A 19,321-nucleotide genomic window follows, 5' to 3' on the forward strand; every position below is an offset into this window, starting at 1 on the left:
AAAGCATACAGAGAAGAGAGCAGGCAAGAGAGATGGAAAAAGCATGTTAACATTTATGTAGAGAGATAGGGAAAAAAGTCTCAGTCTCAGACTGAAAGCTGTCAGAGGGTCGCAGAAACCAAAGAAAATGGGTTACACAGAAGCTGTTTGCGTTGTATACTTGTGATACTTGACTGTTATTTATTAGTTAGTAGACATTCTTTATTTGCTCAATAAAACATTTCTTGAGTGTGTGCAATATGCTCATCTGGAAATAGTTGAGGTTTCTTTTTAATGTTAACTATTTAAATGAGTGGGACATTGTACTGTATTTTCCAGAGAAACTAAACAGTCACTATAAGAATAATGAGGAAGGAGAGGTAAACAGAGCTTGGATACTTAGAAGCCCATTGTGGCCAGAAAGATTATGATTGTCATTTGAGTTTAACAAATTGGCAATTTGCAAAAGTATACATATTTTTTCAGATTTACTAGATTTTAACTATCACTTAAAATAATGTTTTCCGTATTGAATATTTTAAAATCCTTTTGTGATTGTAAATGAGTAACTTTAGGATCTTACAGTTTTTGGCACTGAAGGAATTGTCAAGATCACAGCTAATCTCTTGATGTAGGAACCCTTTACAAATTTTTTCCCCACAAATTTTCAACCTGCAATAGCTGTCCTTTCATGAAAACCATCTTTTTGTTAGCACTGTTCAGTGTCATCCTTTCATTATATTAGGATAAACTGCTGCCTTCCAAATTTCCTGTAGACCTTTTGGAAAGTCTTTTGGCTTTAAAAACACTGGCTGCTTTTTTTCCTTCATTTTTTCCTTTCTTTCATCGTAAAGTTTCTTCCAAAAAAAAATACCTATTTACAAGTTAATATATGTTCATTGTTCAGAATTGGGAAAATGCAGATGCACGTGTTTTGGTACATCAATTTCAATAGAACATGGTAGTTTCTTATCAGCAATGCTTAGAGTCATAGAACCTTGAATTTAGAAATGTGATTACGTTCTCTTCCCTTAAGCAGAATAGGGGTGTGTTATTCATAAGGCTTTATTTTTGTAGACTGACCCTCAGCCCTTAATGATTTAGATTTTTCGGTATATAGTAAGCAGGATGGTGATGTATTCTTAATAGCGTATACATAATAAAAAGCTTTTCAAAATTAAAAATGTTGCAAGTAGAGGATATAGTTCTTTTATCTCCTATAACTATGCCAATATGTTTTTTGGAATCAGAAACTGTCAAGGTGAAGAGAAATGCTCTTACTGAGCTTACTGTTTCAGGGGTTTTTGAATTACTAATTATCTAAATTGTACCATTTTGTTACTTAAGATGTGGGTCTGCTGAATGCAGCCATGCATTTATTCAGCAGTTGAGATTTTTGGTTAATTTTTCCCTCCATGACTCTTCATGGCATTTGGAATAAACTCAAGGGCAGTATTCCTTCTCCTAGCTCTGCACAGCCTGACTTCTGCCTACCCTGGCTTCCTGTCCTGACATTTAGAGTTGAACCTTCTCCCAGATCAAAATTGGTTTGTTTTTTCAGTGGTTCTCAACTGTGGCTATACTTTAGAGACACTTGGGTGGCTTTTCAAAGAATGCCTTTGCCAGCCCCAGCTCCAGCCACTCTGATTTAGTTGGCCTAGCAAGGGGCCTGGACAGATAGTGTCTTTCAAAACCTTTCTGGATAAGTCTGTGCAGCCTGTGTTGAGAACTGTTGATTGCTTTTCTTAGTTCCTGTCACCTCTTCAGAGAGGTTTTCCAGACCTTTGCCATCTCTCCTAAGTTTCTTTCCCCTCTTTGCTCTATCCCTTTACCTGGTTGAGTTTTTCATTCCCATATTTTTATTGTTTGTTGTTTGTTAAAGGTTTCACGAAGGCAAGGGCATCATCTGCCTTTTCATGATATATCCCAACATCTAAAACAACATTTGACAGTTTATTAGTTCTCAATACATTTGTTATATAAATGTTGAATGAATATTGTCACTGTGGCAGTAGGGAGGTACTTTTAGAAGGCTTGTTTCTGTTTAACCTGTAGAGAATTGCTTTGCTAAATTGTATTTCAGAGAATGTACTAATTACTCCAGCAGGCTTTAAGAGGACATTGGTTTCATTAGGGTTTTAGTATCCAAGGGCAAGTGCACACAAGAGAGAAGATATGTTATCCCTTGGAAACAGTGTCATAGATGTGGGTTAGGTTCCCATGCTAGTGTTCAAAAGAAAGACGCATTACCATACTCGCAAGCACCATTGATGGTGAAAAGAGGATTCATGACAATGGTGTTATACTCAATGAATGTTCACTTAGCAAAGTAGTTATGTGCATGTGTTTGTAGATTTTTCTAATTTTTATTTGTTGCATAAACCACAAAGCAGATAAGGAGAAGTCAAGTGAATCCACGTTCGTCAACTACTTTTTGTTTACCTGTAGTCATTAATATTTTTACATATTTTAGATGTTCGCAGTGCCAGTGAGGATAGATTTTTAAATTCTTTTGTTTGTCTTAAGCATATATCATACACTTTTTTTTCATTTTCTGATCTTGAAATTAATTTTTCATTTCAAGTTATTGCTTCTTAAAAGGTTTATTTTTTCCTAATTTTCTGTTACACTTAGTTTTTAGATTTAGATCTTGCAGTATGTATAACAAAGTCAGAGTCACTTATGATCAACAGTGTCTACTGCTGATAATTTGTGGTATGATTTTGTAAACTTTTTCATACTTGACATGTAGATTATATTTTTTTGTATTTAGCGTATATTGTTTGTTTTAAAAAATCACGTACTGTGCTTTTTTTGAGCATTTTTCTGTACAGATCTCTGGTTGTCTTTATAAATATCTCAAACTAACATGGCTAAGACAGAACTCTTGCTTCCCCTTCTTCCCCATCTTCCCTAAATCTAATCTTCCTCACCTCACTTAATGCCCAACTTTTCAAATTCAAGACCCAGATTGTCTTTGAGTCCTGTCTTTCCTAGCATCCTGTATCTAGTCTCTTTTTCAGCCATAGCCACATCATCTTGCACCTAGGCTGTTGCGGTCTATGATGTCTCTCCGTTCCACCCTTGGCCCCCTACAATTCATGCTTCACATTGTAGCCAGAATGATAGTTTTGAAACAAAAGACATGCCTCTGCTCAGAATCCAGTGGTTTCCCACTGCTTCAAGGATAAAATTTAAAATCCTGTAGGCCTACCTCATCTGACCTTCTCTTTTCTCTTTCAACTTTCCCTTTTTTAAAGCTTCTACTTCACCAGCTATGTTTTTTGAGCATGATTAGCATATCAGGGCCTTGGGGCCTTTGCATTTGCTTTTCTTCAGCCTGGAAGCTGCCTCCTTCCCCATTAAATCCAAATCAGAAGCCTTTTCCGCAGAGAGGCCTTCAGTGATCAACTAATCTAAAGTAGTTTCACCCTTTGTTACTTTGTCATATTGTCCTGTTTGGTTTTATTCATAGCATTTGTCACATCTGAAGTGATCTTATTTACCTGTTATTTCAGTCACCACACTGGAAAGTAAGACCTGTCAGAGCAGCTTCTTGTCTCTTACATCTCTATCTAGTCCACAAAGGAGTGTACATAATAGGTGTTCAATAAATATGTTTCAGAACATGGATCACTTATGTCAGTCAGCAGTGACTGACGTATAAGTAAATTTTATCGCATACTATATTGCAGTGAATCCTTGTATGTGTATTTTGCACACATATGTTAGTATTTCTTTAGGATAGATTCTTAGACTTTGTTTTAAGTTACACTGCTGAATTCTAACTCATTCTTAGCTCCCAGGCCATAGAAAACAGGCACAGGCCAGATTTGGCCGTAGCCTTTCATTTGCCAAGCCCTGTTTAGTTCGTTGTCAATAGCATGGGAATTGTCTCAGTTAAAGGATGCCAGAATTCCCCTGTGAAACTGCCTGGGCCAGATACTTGCTGGGGGTGGACAGCTTTTGGACAAGTTTTATTTTTTTCTGTTGTTTTTACCTTTTTATTTTGAGCCAAATTTGGTAATTTCTGTGTTCCTAGAAGACCGTTACTTCTCAAGCCTTCTCTTCATGTGTGTCTTTTATATCAACTTTCTCATTCTTAGTTTTAACTGAAAATTAGAGTTTTTCAGCTAACGTATATTTTTCTCCAAAAGAGCCAGCTCTTGAATTTATCAATTTTTATTGTTTTTTATTTTAATTTGATTTTTCCTTCCTGCTTTTTTGGGGTAACTTTTTAGCTTATTGTTTTGTCTGGTAATGAAAATCCTTAAGAGCAGTCCTCTGAATTATATGACTGTGTATTGCATGTTTTTCATGTGAGCTGTTTTGCAGTTTGGATTTTGAGTTCCTACTTTATCCAAGATAGGTTTGTTTTTCATTTCCAGTTGGTTCTTTCCCTATTTCTTAGTTTTATCTATTTGTAAATTTTCAGTTACAAGAATCTTAAAGTGCTTTCTTACCAACTTCAGAAACAGAAACACTATTTGTTGATTCTTTGCTTATTGTGTTCTGACTTTTTTTCCTGATTCACTGTTAGCTCTATTATTACATTATTCTTTATTATTCCTTATCAGGACTGCTGATTTCTCCAATTTAATATCTTTGCCAGTGTGTTTCTTTCCCTCCCATCCCCCCTTCCCTTGTATAAAGAAAAAACACTCCTGTCTGTCTCCTATACTCTTTAACCTCTACTTCTGACATTTCTGGTCACTGTGGGGGGGGGGGGAGGGGTTTCCCCACCCTAAGTAATTCTTGGATTCTCTGGCCACCAGCTGGGTGTCCTATAATTTAGCTCAATTCTGACACTGTCTACCTGGAGATAGCATCAGATTCCACAGGTTAATAAGGGCTCAGTCCTGCAAGACTGTCCCCTCACTGGTTCAGATGCCAATTGAAAGTACGGGTTGTTACCTGTGCTTCTGACTGGCTTGCTGTAAACCAGAGGTTTGATTAATTTGCTAGAGAGGTTCACAGAACTCAGGAAAACAACTTACTAGATTACCAGTTTATTACAAAGATATTAAAGGATATGAATGAACAGCCAGATGAAGAGATACACTGGGTGAGGTCCAGAAGGGTCCCAAGCTTCTGTCTCCATGGAGTTGGTGGTGTTCCATCCTCGAGGAAGCTCTTCCAGCCAGTATTTCAGGGATTTTTATGGATGTACAAATGATTAAATTATTGGCCCTAGGCGATGAGTTCAACCTCCAGCTCCTCTCCTCAGAGGAGAGGTGGATGAGGCTGAAGATTCCAGCCCTTTTTTTGAAGGAAGATTAGCCCTGAGCTAACATCTGCCGCCAATCCTCCTCTTTTTGCTGAGGAAGACTGGCCCTGAGCTACCATCCATGCCCATCTTCCTCTACTTTATATGTGGGACACTTACCGCAACATGGCTTGCCAAGCAGTGCCATGTCCGCACCCAGGATCTGAACCTGTGAACCCCAGGCTGTCGGAGTGGAACAGGCGCACTTAACCGCTGCGCCACCCAGCCAGCCCCAAGTTCCAGCCCTTTAATCACATGATTGCTTCCCTGGGAACCAGCCTTCATCCTTAGGGACTTTCCAGGAGTCACTACATTAACATAAACTCTTGGTGTAGTTGAAAGGGACTTGTTATGAATAATAAAAGACACCTTTATCTCTCTTATCATTTGGGAAATTCAAGGAGTTTTAAGAGCCCTGTGCCAGGGCTGGGGACAAAGATCAAATAATTTTTATTGACATATAATAAACCGCACATACTTAAAGTGTATTAGTTGCTAAGTTTTGCTTGTACACATTCTGAAAACCTTACCACAATCAAGATAATGTATCTATCATCAAAAAGAATTTCCTTCTGCCCCTCATCATTCTCATCCCTAGGCAATTACTATCTGAATCCTACACTATAGAATTTCATATAAAATACAGTATGTGTGTAGGGAGCCTATCTTCTCTCATTCAGCTAATCACTTTGAGATCCATCCATGTTGTTTCATGTGTCAGTAGTTTATTCCTTTTTATTGCTTGGATGGTCTGTTTATGGATATACCACAATTTGTTTATCCAGTCACCTGCTGGTGGACACTTGGTTTGTTTCCAGTTTTTCCCTATTACAAATAAAACTGAACCACAGTACAAGTCTTTATATGGACTTATGTTTTCATTTCTCTTGTACAAACCCTAGGAGTGGAAGGGGGAGATCATATGGTTGGTGGATGTTTTCCTTTTTAAGAAACCACCAAACTATCTTCCCAAGTGTTGTAACCTTTTACATTCCCACAAGTAGGCTATGAGAGTTCCACTTCTTCCACATCCTAATCAACACTTGGTATAATCATTTTGTAATTTTAGCTTAGATGCAGTAGATGTATGGAGGTATCCTACTGTGATTTAAAATAACATTTCCCAAATACTAATGATGCTGAAATGCTGACATCTTTTCATGTGTTTATTTGCCAATTATCTGTCTCTGGTGAAGTGTCAAATTCTGTGCCCCTTTTTAAAAATTGGGTTGTTTTCTCATTATTAAGTTCTGAGAGTTTTCTATATATTTCTGGATAAAAGTCCTTTATCATATATATATGATTTGCAGATTTTTTTTCCCAGACAGTAGCTTGTCTTTTCGTTCTCAGTAATGTCTTTCAAAAAGCAAAAGTTCAATTCATAAGTTTAATCTTTCATGGATTGTGCTTTTAGTGTTGTAAGAACTCTTTAACCCCCGTTTGCAAAGATTGTCTCCTATTTTTCTCTAGAAGTTTTAGCGTTTTAGGTTTTACATTTTGTCTATGGTCATTTTTTAAAAATTGAGATAGAATTAACATATAACATTCTGTAAGTTTGAGGTGTACAACACATTGATTTGATGCATTTATATATTGTGATATGATTACCACGGTAGCATTAGCTCACACCTCCATCTTGTGACATACTTTTTTTGTTAAAACATTTAAGATCGGGGCTGGCCCCGTGGCCGAGTGGTTAAGTTCGCGCGCTCCGATGCAGGCGGCCCAGTGTTTCGTTGGTTTGAATCCTGGGCGCGGACATGGCACTGCTCATCAAACCACGTTGAGGCAGCGTCCCACATACCACAACTAGAAGGACCTACAACAAAGAATATACAACTACGTACCGGGGGCTTTGGGGAGAAAAAGGAAAAAAATAAAATCTTTAAAAAAAAAAACAAAACATTTAAGATCTTGTCTCTTAGCAACTTTGAAGTGTCTAATACAGTATTGTTAACTGTAATCATAATGCTGTGCATTAGATCTCCAGAACTTACTCATCTTCTGACTACAAGTTTGCTTTGCTGTGGTCCATTTTGAGTTGAGTTTTGTGTATGTTGTGAGGTGTGGATCAGAGTTTTTGTTGTTGTTGTTGTTGTTTTTGTATTATGTATACCTGGTTGCTCCAGCACCATTTGTTGAGAAGACTATCCTTTATATACTGGATTTTCTTTGCATTTGCCAAAAATCAGACTCCTTTATATATTTACATTTCTGGACTATTGTGTTCCCATTGATCTGTTTAATTTACACCAATACCACACTTTCTTCATTGCTTCTTTACAAGTCTTGAAATTGGATGACATTGGCCCTTCAACTTGACTCTTTTTTTCAAAGTTCTTTTGCCAGGTCCTGTTCATTTCTTTATGAATTTTAGAATCAGCTTGACAAATTCTGACCACCTCCCTCCAGAATTTTTTCTTCTAAAATTTTATGTGAGACTGCTTTGACTCTTGTATAGATCACTTTGGCAGGAACTGACATCTTTATATTGGATCTTTTGACCCATAATATGGCATATCTCCATTTATCTAGGTCTTTTTTAATGTTTTGTAGTTTTCAGTATGCAAATCTTGTACAGTTTTTGTCAGATATATCTCTAAGTGTTTCATATTTTAATTGCTATTATAAGTTGTACATTCATTTCAATTTCTGGTTGTTCATTGCTACTATTCAGTGATACAATTGATTTTTGTGTATTGACTTTGTGTGCCACCTTGCTAAACTCTCCTTAGTTCTAGTAGCTTTTTCTAGACTCCACCAGATTTTTCTACATATTTGATCATGTCAGCAAGTAAAGACAGTTTTATTTCATCCTTCCCAATCTGAATTCTCCTTTTCTTTTTCTTATCTTATTGCACTGGCTAGAACTTCTATAATAGTGTTGAACGGAAATGGTGATAGTAAATATCCTCACCTTATTCTTGATCTTTGGGAGGACAGTGGGTAAGTATTCAGTCTTTTACCATTAAGTATGGTGTTGCTATAGGTTTTTGTTTTTTACTAATAGACTTTTTAAAATAGGTTTTCATAGATGCCCTTTATCAGCTGGAGTCCTAGTTTGCTGAGAGTTTTTATCAGGAATGGCTGCTAGCTTTTGTCAGATGTTTTTTCTGCATCTATTGAGATAATCATTCATTTCTATTTTAGTTTAATGGTGAGATGCATTGATTGATTTTTGAATATTAAACCAACCTTGCATTCCAGGGATAAACATATTTAGATGATGATAAAAAACTCACATATTACTCAGTTCCATTTCTGGTGCTGTTCATTCTTTTCTGTAGATCTAGATTTCAATCTGGTATCCTCAAAAAAGCTTTTTCTGTTTGAAGGACTTTTAACATTTCTTGTAGTGTAGATCTGCTAGTGATGAACTCTTTCAACTTTTTTATGTCTGAGAAAGCTCTCTGTTTTGGTCTTCACTTTTGAAAGTTATTTTTGCTAAGTAAAGAATTCTAGGTTTATCAATTTTCTTTTTTTTCAATACTTTTTTTTTTTAAGGATGTGGCTGCAATATTTTCTCAATTGCATGGTTTCTGGCAACATTCATGCTATCCTTCTTATGTTTGTTTCTCTTATTTTTAAGATTTTCTCTTTATTGTTAGTTTTGAACAATTTGATTATGATGTGCTTTGGTATATTTCTTTATATTTCTTATGCTTCGACTTTTTTGAGTCTTTTGAATCTGGGTTTATAGTTCCCATCAAATTTGTAATATTTTGGCCATTATTTTTTCTGTCTCTCACCCCTCCTCCTTAGGCAACTCCTATTACACAAAGGTTAGGCTGCTTGAAGTTGTCTCAAGGCTTACTCAAACTTCTTTTTTTATTTATTTATTGATTGATGAAGATTGGCCCTGAGCTGACATCTGTGCCAGTCTTCCTCTATTTTGTATGTGGGGTGCTACCACAGCTTGGCTCGATGAGTGATGTGTAGATGTCTGTGCCCGGGATCCGAACCTGTGAACCCTGGGCTGCTGAAGCAGAGCATGTGAACTTAACCACTGTGCCACTGGGCTGGCCCTGATACTGCTTTTTTTGAGGAAGATTGGTCCTGAGCTAATGTCTGTGCCCATCTTCCTCTACTTTATATGTGGGACACCTGACACAGCATGGCTTAATAAGTGGTACATAGGTCCGTGCCTGGGATCTGAACCGGTGAAGCCTGGGCGACCAGAGTAGAGTGTGCGAACTTAACTGCTATTCCACCAGACTGGCCCCAATACTTCTGTTTTAAGTTCTTTTTTCTCATTGTCTTTCATCTGTTAATGACTTCAAGTTTACTATTTCCTTCAGCAATGTCTAAAATACTGCTAATATCATCCAGTGTGTTTTTCATTTCTCTAAGTTTTGATTTTTTAATATCTTTTGTGTCTCTATTTGTATTCAGTCTTTTACTTGTTAAACATATAGAATGCTCTTATAAGAAAATAACTTTTAACATCCCTGTCCATTAATTCAACTAGGGTCAATTAGATTGATTACAGTTGATTGATTCTTTCCTTTAATGTGGTTCATATTTTTCTGCTTCTTTGCTTGCATGACAGTTTGGGTTTTTCCCCTCCTTTTTCTCCCCAAAGCCACCTGGTACATAGTTGTGTATTTTTAGTTGTGGGTCCTTCTAGTTGTGGCATGTGGGATGCTGCCTCAACATGGCTTGATGAGTGGCGCCATGTCCGTGTCCAGGATCCGAACCGGTGAAACCCGGAATCACTGAAGTGGAGCACACAAATGCAACCACTTGGCCACAGGGCCGGCCCCCAGAAATGAGTCTTAAAATGGATGTGAGATGGAGGTTTTTTTTCTTTGAGGAAGCTTAGCCCTGAGCTAACTGCTACCAATCCTCCTCTTTTTGCTGAGGAAGACTGACCCTGAGCTACCATCCATGCCCATCTTCCTCTGCTTTATATGTGGGACGCCTACCACAGCATGGTTTGCCAAGCGGTGCCATGTCCGCATCTGGGATCCAAACTGGCGAATCCTGGGCCACAGAGAAGTGGAACGATGCAAACTTAACCACTGTACCACCAGGCCAGCCCCGCATGATAGTTTTTAATTAGATGCCACAATGTGGATTTTACCTTGTTGAAAGCTGGATACTTTTTCAGTTTTTATAAGTATTCTTTAAGTTTATTTGGGAGTCAGTTACTGGGGAAAAGTTTGATCCTTTTGGTGTTGGCTTTGAGATTTGTTAGGCAAGACCAGAGCAGTTGGTACTTTAATTTAATATATACCACTACTAAGACAAGGTATTCCTGAATACTCTACCCAATGCCCAGTGAATTGTGAGGTTTTAAAAGTCTAGCTGATGAGAATAGGAAGTATTCCCAGCCCTTTGTGAGTATCAGGCACTGTTCTCCTCTGTTTGTTTTGGATGTTCTTTCCTGGCTTTAGGTAGTTTCCTCAGAGACATGTGCAGATTGGTACTCTGCTGAATACTCAAGGGGGATCCTCTGTAGCGTTTTCTCTCTGTGTAGCTCTCTTCTTTCCAATACTATATCCTAACCATCGTGGTCACCCTGAACTCTCACCTCCATTTTTTCAATTTAGGCAGTCTGCCAGCCTCCACTTGAGTTCCCTTCTCTGTGCCATGACCTGGGAATTCTCCAGGCAGTAAGTTCAGGAAAGCATGGGGATCACTTCATTTGTTTCCTATCTGTTAGGGATCACTGTCCTTCCTTGCCTTATGTTCAGTGTGTTAAGCTCTTTGTTTTATTTATATATAAGTAAAATATACACATACACACACATATATATACCTACATGCACTAGACTGTACATATATATATATATATATATATATATATTCAGTTTTTGAGTTGTTTCTGTTGGGAATGTAAATCTGGTCCCTATTACTTCATCTTGGCCGAAAGTGTGAGCCTGTTAGTCTTGATCATTAGTTTCATAGAAAATTCTTATATAGCCATGATTCTTTGATTCATTTTAGGCATCCAAAAGGAATTACATTTTTAGAAATATTTTTAAATAAATTATGCAAAGTGAAGCTAAGTCTTGATGGTGCTTATTCTTGATCGGTTGGATTCCTTTGATGTTTTGTCTTAAAACTAATCTTAATTTTTGAACAAGTCACTGGCTTTTCTGTCCGTTATATGTTGAATGAAGTTTCAGCCTAATTAAGAGTTTCAGGTGTCTTCCAAGCCTTTCAGAAGCAAGACATCAAAAACAAGTAGGCTAAATTAAACTTTGGCTTTAAACTAAAAGTGTCCACATTTAACTGGCAAACCATTATAGTGGAATTAGCCTTTCCGATTTATCCAGTCTCGTTATTTATGGCTGCAAATTCTGTCTTTAGAAATGCATGTTCTTTTATAGCAGTAGGTATATTAAGTGATAGTTCACCATTATTTTTTATTGAATTATCTTCTGATTTCATTTACACTAACGTCAATTATACGTATTTATGATTTACTTTTTTTCTGATATAGTAGGTACTATAACACATAACAAGAGAGACTCATAAGCATATGAGAGCATAAGTTTATTCTCTGTTCTAGTGGGCTAAGAAGCTGATTCTTTGTCCATCTTTCTCACCTCAGATTACACCCAATATGTATTTTGTTTACTTCTTGTTTGGAAAGAGCATATACCGAAGGGCATAAAATAGACAGTAGCTTATTAATAGTAGAAGAAACTTTTTACAGAATTTTGAACCTTAGAAAGAACTACTCAAATATGAATTTTATAATATGTTTACAGAAACTTTGACCATATGTAGAGCCTGTATTTTGTGGCTTCAATTTTTGGTCAATTGCTTGTTCTTTCTTTGTGTTTGGAAACTCCTTATAATATATAGGAAAATTTTTGTTTTTCTTTTTAAGTTGGAAAATTAAGATTCATTTTATAGTTCTATCCAAAGCTGTAATGTTTTGTGATGGCTAGAATTGAATTAGATATTCTATCATCCTGTGGTTAAATTGTGTAATGTTACATTGTTTTCCTTGTGTAAGCATGTGGGACAAGCTGAAGTGCCCATCTTATTTTAATTTTTGTTCACTTATGAAATTGAACATTTTAATACATTTGCTTACTGGTATTATTTCTCTAGTGAATTGTGTGTTCATAGTATCAATTTTTGGGTTTCTTCAAGTTTTTTTCTTCGTTTTGTTGAGTTCTTATCTAAGATTCACATTTTGTCCAATGTTGAGATATTTCCTCCGTTGATTCTCAACTTAATTTTTTTAAACTACCATTTTCTTCTCATGCTGTGCAGAATATTTGTTAAGCTTGTTTCTGAAACCCTAATGTGAAATAGGTGCCTGTGTTCTAGGTAAAGTTGAAACTTTATTCAAAACAAAGAAGAAATGTAAGTAGGCAGTGGGATATATTCTTCAGGAGCACAGAGTTCTGGGCTGGAGATGTAACTTTGGGATGATCAATTGGTAGGTGAAGCCATAAGAATGGATGAAATTCCCTACAGAGAAGAGTTTAGAATGAGAAAGGAAGTGAGGACAGGATGGGTAGGTAGCACAGGAGAAAGGATTGGCCTTAGACGGAATGGGAGGAAAGACACACTCCCTTTATTGCAGTGATTCTGAAGACTGCTTGGGTGTTAGAATCACCTGAGGATCTTTTTTCAAAATAAGGATCAATGCTGAGGCCCCACCCCAGCACCTCAGATACTGGTGTATTTTAAATCCTCAGGTGATTTTCATGTGCAGCAAGGATTAAGCACCACTGTCTAAAGTTTTATATGTCTCAGAATCACCTGGAGGACTGACTTACTAAAACAGTGCTTTAAGAGTGCTGCCCATCCTCAAGAGTTTGATTTAATAGTCTGGGTTGGGGCCTGAAAATTTGCGTTTCTAACGAGTTTCTAGATGATGCTGAGAACCACTGTAACAATAGGTGGAAGGAGGAAAGGAAACCCTTGGCAAAGATGGATGTAAGTGCAAATGTACTTGTAAGTTTGCCCCTAGGAAGTTTCAGGAGTTTGTTTCTTGTTATGTTGCTGTCTCTATGATGTAGGCATATGAGGGTCTCCACTTAGAGAGTGTTGCTTGAGTAGTTGTGATGTAGAGGTTTGAGGATTCTTAGGTGTTAAATGAGGGTGAAAGAACAAGTTGACTGTTTTTCTTGATACATCAGTTACTTTTTTTCACCTGAAGAAAGATCTGCTTGAATCTTAATGTTGCCATCTAGTGAATATGCACTGTCCTCTTTTGTCACTGTAAATGAATATTCTTCTTATGTCTTTTTTCATGTTATTGATGAAAATATGTCAACAGGATAGATTCTGGGAGTACAACTCTCTTCATGCCATCATCATTATTAGCACCCTTGGGATAAATTTAATTATATATATTCTTCCACATATGATAGCAAGCTGTCTATATATTAGTGTAGTTGTTGTCATTGCAGGTGAGTTCGTTTCCCAATTTATCTCAAGGAAAAGTGGTTTATTGTAAATGTACACTCAAAGAGCTAAGTGGTTATGTACAGTTCCATGGGGAGGAGACAGCATGATGTAATGGACTGCCTCAGAAGCCTTGATTTCAAATCCAATCTCACCTCTGAACATCAGTGTCCTCATCTGTAAAATCAGGATACTAACTGTATCATAAGGTTATTAGGCTGAAATGAGATAGTAGATGTGAAAATTCTCGATAAATTGTATGAAACTACAGATGTTGAATGTGGTACTTGATACGCATATGAAACCATGTCTCTGCGTGTGGTGCTGATTATGCAATTTACAAATGTAAAACTAGTAGATAAAATGATTTTTATAATGATGGATTTACACGGGCATTCCTTGACTTTGAATGCCTTTTGTGTGATATACCTATTCTATACTATCTTTGACTCCCATACTTAGTTCTCAATGCTTTTAGCTACTAATGGTTTCTTGGTAGAAGTTGCCACCTTCTGCCATACACCCACCCTAACCACTCAAAGAAAAAAAAACCCTAAGGTTGATATATATGTACACCTCATTAAATTGAAGGGAAATAGTATGAGAGCTAATTTGTGTCTTCTCTGTTTATTAATAGACTAGTTTTTACTCAGGGTACACCTCCAAGATTAGGGTACATTAGCTCCAAAGATGAAAATTCTCTGTGTGTGAATGTTCATTAAAATAGTGTTTACTTCTAATAACTTCTCATATGTACAGGGACTTATTTTGACAAGTGCACACCATTTTTTGAACACTTAATCCATAACCATAAAACAGTATTTTTATGTACCTTGGGTTTATGATGAAATGTTTTACCATTTGCAGAGTGTAGAGAAAAGAGAGTGTTCTGTTCTAAACTGTTAAATTAGTAGAGCTTTGTTAGACACATACTGCCTGAAAACACAGGCATGCAATTTATAGGGGAATGATGTTATCCTCCTATCATATTTGGATTCTGTATGTATAGGCTGATGATGCCAGTCACCTCAAGCCCGTTAAATTGAGTAATATTTATTTATAAAATAGACAGTCTCCATAGATTGAATATATTTCTACTCATCTATTCAGAACTGTTCATCTCAGTATGGATTAAAACTCTTATTCTTAAGTGGTTACAAACCGTAAATAACTAATATATTCACTGAGTGCATAGTGGTTTATTTTGATTGGTTTTGTGTGTGTTGTTGGAATTTGACAGTATTAAATGGATTAAAACTCTTATTCTTAAGTGGTTACAAACCGTAAATAACTAATATATTCACTGAGTGCATAGTGGTTTATTTTGATTGGTTTTGTGTGTGTTGTTGGAATTTGACAGTATTAAATGGGTCTGTGAAATTATTATGAGTTACTTAAGATTGATTCTATTTCTCAATGTTTTTATTTTTCAGAAGTTCTGTGAACATTTGAGTTTACTAAATGTTTTAGTTTTTAGTAAGCTAATAAATTCTAAAATCTGCCTTCTTATTTTTCTTTCTCATGTGCGTTTTAAAGACTGGTTTTAAGGGGTGTGTCAGGAGGTTTTGGACTCGATGAGTTTCCACCGAAATGTCGGAGAAGTCAGGCCAGAGCACAAAAGCAAAGGATGGGAAAAAGTATGCGACACTCAGTTTATTTAATACTTACAAGGGTAAATCATTAGAAACTCAAAAAACCACAGGTGAGTAAAATTGAGTGGCATGTCTATTTTTTATGATTTTGTTTTGTTTCTGTAAGTGATACACTGGAACTTTCGCTGTTAGGAGCTGGGTCAAACCCATGTTAATGCAACCCTGTATACATTTTATGTACGCATATTTTCCAGGGGATATGAATTAAATATCTTAGAATTGCAAATTAATAAATACGTTTTAAAATGTTAATTTTTTCCTGTTTGTTGTCAGCAGAAAATAATTAGAACTGTGTAGTTCCAAAGGGGAAACTCAGTTAATGAGGTTGATAGGCATAGAGCTATATATGTATTAGTGGGTATTCACTACCACTTTTAATTATGGCATAGAGTCCTGTGGTAGTTTGTTTTGTCTTGTTTTTTGATACCTTGAACCCAGTGTTTATAGTGCAAAGTGAAAACTAGACCATATATGGTACATTACCAGTGTTAATTATGAACATAAAGTCAACATATTTGATCTCTAATATAGTAAGTTTTGAGTTTTGAATAGATTCCCTGAAAAAAATCACAAAACCAGCATTGTTAGTGTTTTCCTTTCCATAGTCTATAGGATTGCATTGTTAGAATTTTCAAAGCACCTGTTTAGCGGTTTGAAACTTTAATATAATTCCTGTGGTGGCTTATGTTGCAGATGTGTGGCTTAGTTTAAAAGTTCTAATGTTGGGATATAATACTTCAAGATCCCCTTGATTTCTGTTTTCTTTCTCTGTTGTTTTAAGAATAAAATAGATGTTCTAAGAAAGTTGATGTTATTGATCTTTAGTTGCAGCTCGACATGGATTACAGAGTCTTGGAAAAGTTGGTATCTCACGGCGTATGCCTCCACCTGCTAACCTCCCAAGTCTCAAAGCGGAAAACAAAGGCAATGATCCAAATGTGAACATTGTACCTAAAGATGGCACAGGATGGGCATCAAAGCAAGAGCAGCATGAAGAAGAAAAGTAAGTCAAAGTCTACTAAAGAATGAAACCATTCCCCTTTCTTTCTAGGGAACTTATGTTTGAGTTCTTTCTATGTGTTGGGTGTTGTACTGCACATGTTACACATCTCATGCCTTTGAAGTCTTATATAGTCAACTTGATTGATTTTCCCCTCTGAGTGGGTTTAGTAGCAATGTTTCTGTGTCAAGATAGAACAGATGACAGAATTGCTAATCACAACTTTTCTTATATATTGTGTCAGGCTCCCTCCTCTCCCACCCCTACCAAATCAGGCATTCTCTTTCTAATAGGATTAAGAGTTGATTCTGTTAAATAATTTGCATGATACTGAGAATTTCTGTCTGCCTGGTTCACTGAAACTGCCTGATGCACGGAGTGCTCTTGTAATATTATTTGAATGAATAAAGAATTAGCAAGAAAGCTGGGATATACTTAATAATATCCCCCTTAATTATCATTCATTCAAGAAATATTGAGCATTCTATGTGTCAAGGATTATGCAGGGCTCATTGAATGACCAAGTTAAGTAGTGGTAATTTTAAAAAATAAGTAATTGGGTACTTGATGCTTTGTGCCTATAACTGTTATCAAATTTCTGTACTCCTCTTTGGGGAGCTTTATATAGTAAATTTGCCTGCTTGGGTAAAGCTTATCACAGACTTACTGTTCTCTGCTTCTTAGTTGTTGTCGAAGTATTTCGTCGTAGCGAACCAGTTACAGGTCTGAGTGTACCAGAAGTGTATTGCATCTCTTAACTACCTTTTTCATTTTTAAGTATCTCATTACAAGGATTGAACAAAACTGTAGACCCTTTAAAACACCTTTAACTTGTGGGGATGCATCAGGCAGGTTGCTGTTGCCTCTTTGAATAACAGTATTAAGTACAGTGATGAACCTGTTGACTACCAAATGGAGAGTTTGCTTGTTAGCCTTAGGCCCTGGCTAATTCCACCACTCCAGACTGTATGTATGCCTATAATGTTATCTCTAATTATAAATATTCACTTCTTCAAAGCAGATTTTTGGTAGCTATGTTCCATAATGAGTGGGTTTGTTTTGTTTTTTTTACAAAATGAAATCAAAGCCGTCTTCTCCTTGGGTTATTCAAAGGTAGGCATGAAGGGGGACAGAAATTGCCGTACTTTGTTTAAAGGAATCTTGCAGAAGGAAAACATTTGTGGGGAGTGCATCTATGAGTAAACATGTAGCCAAAATAATTTGTATACAGACTTACCTCAAATAAAATATTTATTTTATTTAAACATATAATATCTGAAATAATGGATTCATATTTTTTTTAAGAACACCAGAAGTTCCACCAGCACAGCCAAAACCTGGGGTTGCAGCTCCCCCAGAAGTAGCACCTGCTCCCAAATCATGGGCCAGTAACAAGCAAGGTGGGCAAGGAGATGGTAAGTGGACGTTAGCTGGGGAAACTGGTTAGGTTTGACAGTTACTGAACAGCCATGCAGGAGATAAGGGGTAGATTATTGTGTTTTGGCAAGGGCAGAGAACATTACACATTGCTTAACAACGAGGATACGTTCTGAGAAATGTGCCATTAGGTAGTTTCATCGTTGTGTGAACATCGCAGAGTGTACTTACACAAACCTAGATGGTGTAGCCTACTACACACCAAGGCTATATGGTACTAATCTTATGGGTCCACTGTCGATGCAGTCTGTTGTTGACCGAAATGTCATTATGCGGCATATGACTGTACTCAGGCCCTAAAAATGGGTCTTTATTTTTGGGCTAGTTAAGTTGTGGTGTCAAGAACCGAATTTAAGCCAATGATAGAGATTAAAGAAGGAGTCTTTACGATATCCTCTGCCCCTCATTATTTTATCTTTTACCCTACTTGAGCAGACAAAACCTTATACTCAGCTCTTTGAGACATAAAAATACCCTTTTATCCGTGGGGATGCATCAGGCAGGTAGATCGGTAGAAACCATACTCATCTCCATCTGTGCCCCTCAGCCTCTTCTCTTTCAAACATGCTGCTCACGATTTCCATGTTAGAGTAGAGCAAGAGAGTAGCCATAAAGCACAGTAGCTGTAGTATTTTCCTTCCCCTGAGGAATGATGGGCTCCCCCGCAAAATTTGATTTTTCCACTTGCAAGACAGGAAATGTCTATAAGCCGTTGTATGGAGAAACCCATTGAGGACCTCAAGCTACTAAAATCAACTCTTAATTTATGGAAGTATAAAAATAAATAGGTAGGTAGGTAGGTAGATGGGGGAATGGGTGAGAATAGTGAAGTGCAGTCAGCATCTCAGCAGTAAATTAAATGCAGGAATTTTAGCCTCACTGTGATACTTGCAGTGTTGATTCATAAATTCTATTTCAGTAATATCATTTGAACTGATCCTTAGAGTTATTAGCAGAGGAATTTCACTTGTATTGAAAATGTAAGCAGTCGTAATAAAAGAGAAGCAAGTGAAACTCTGTTCACTTGCCTTGTCATCTTTAATGAGTCCTCTGGGACAGTGTCTGGCAGATTCCTTTCTTAGGATTTTATCTCCTCGTGGCTGTTCATTAACTTTCCAAGGGATTCTAATTCTAGATAAATTTAAAATTTTATGGATATGAATAGTCATCATTGAAATGTGGAATAATTTATCAGAAAAAGGCAGAGAGCTCTATCCTGGGAGGGTATTTGCATTACCTTCAGCATAAAAGTTACAGTTAATGTTTTTTAAAAAAAATCTGTAGGAATCCAGGTGAATAGTCACTTTCAGCAAGAATTTCCCAGCCTGCAGGCAGCTGGGGATCAGGAAAAAAAAGAAAAAGAAGCAAATGATGACAACTATGGACCTGGACCCAGTTTACGCCCACCAAGTAAGAGTACTTTCTATGTAATAAAATTACAGAATGAGATTACATTTGTGTTTTATCTTGTGATAGAACCTTCTGCCTGCTGTTGTATATACGACTTGCCTAGTTTGAAAAGGCAGACAGCAACTGTAGTTGCTTGCCGCTCAGGTCTGGTTTTTCCATGAATGCATCAGTATAACTTGAGAACTTGTTGGAAGCGTGTGT

At 36.8% G+C, this 19,321-nt stretch overlaps 1 protein-coding gene across 17 annotated transcripts in view; it reads left to right on the top strand.

Annotated features, from left to right (window-relative positions):
* Nucleotides 1-19,321, top strand: part of PRRC2C (proline rich coiled-coil 2C) — a 94,607-nt gene that overhangs the window by 11,454 nt on the left and 63,832 nt on the right. For 9 of the 17 annotated variants that reach the window (XM_008535783.2, XM_008535793.2, XM_008535787.2 and 6 more), the window contains exons 2-5: nt 15,158-15,323; nt 16,099-16,276; nt 17,579-17,688; nt 18,995-19,120. In XM_008535783.2, coding sequence (XP_008534005.2) covers nt 15,212-15,323; nt 16,099-16,276; nt 17,579-17,688; nt 18,995-19,120 — 526 coding nt within the window. In that variant the 5' untranslated portion in view covers nt 15,158-15,211. The remainder of the gene's footprint in view (nt 1-15,157; nt 15,324-16,098; nt 16,277-17,578; nt 17,689-18,994; nt 19,121-19,321) is intronic. The other 8 variants (XM_008535795.2, XM_008535786.2, XM_008535789.2 and 5 more) reach the window with 3 other exon arrangements.

This window comes from Equus przewalskii, chromosome 23, assembly GCF_037783145.1.
Source record: "Equus przewalskii isolate Varuska chromosome 23, EquPr2, whole genome shotgun sequence".
Classification (NCBI taxonomy): domain Eukaryota; kingdom Metazoa; phylum Chordata; class Mammalia; order Perissodactyla; family Equidae; genus Equus; species Equus przewalskii.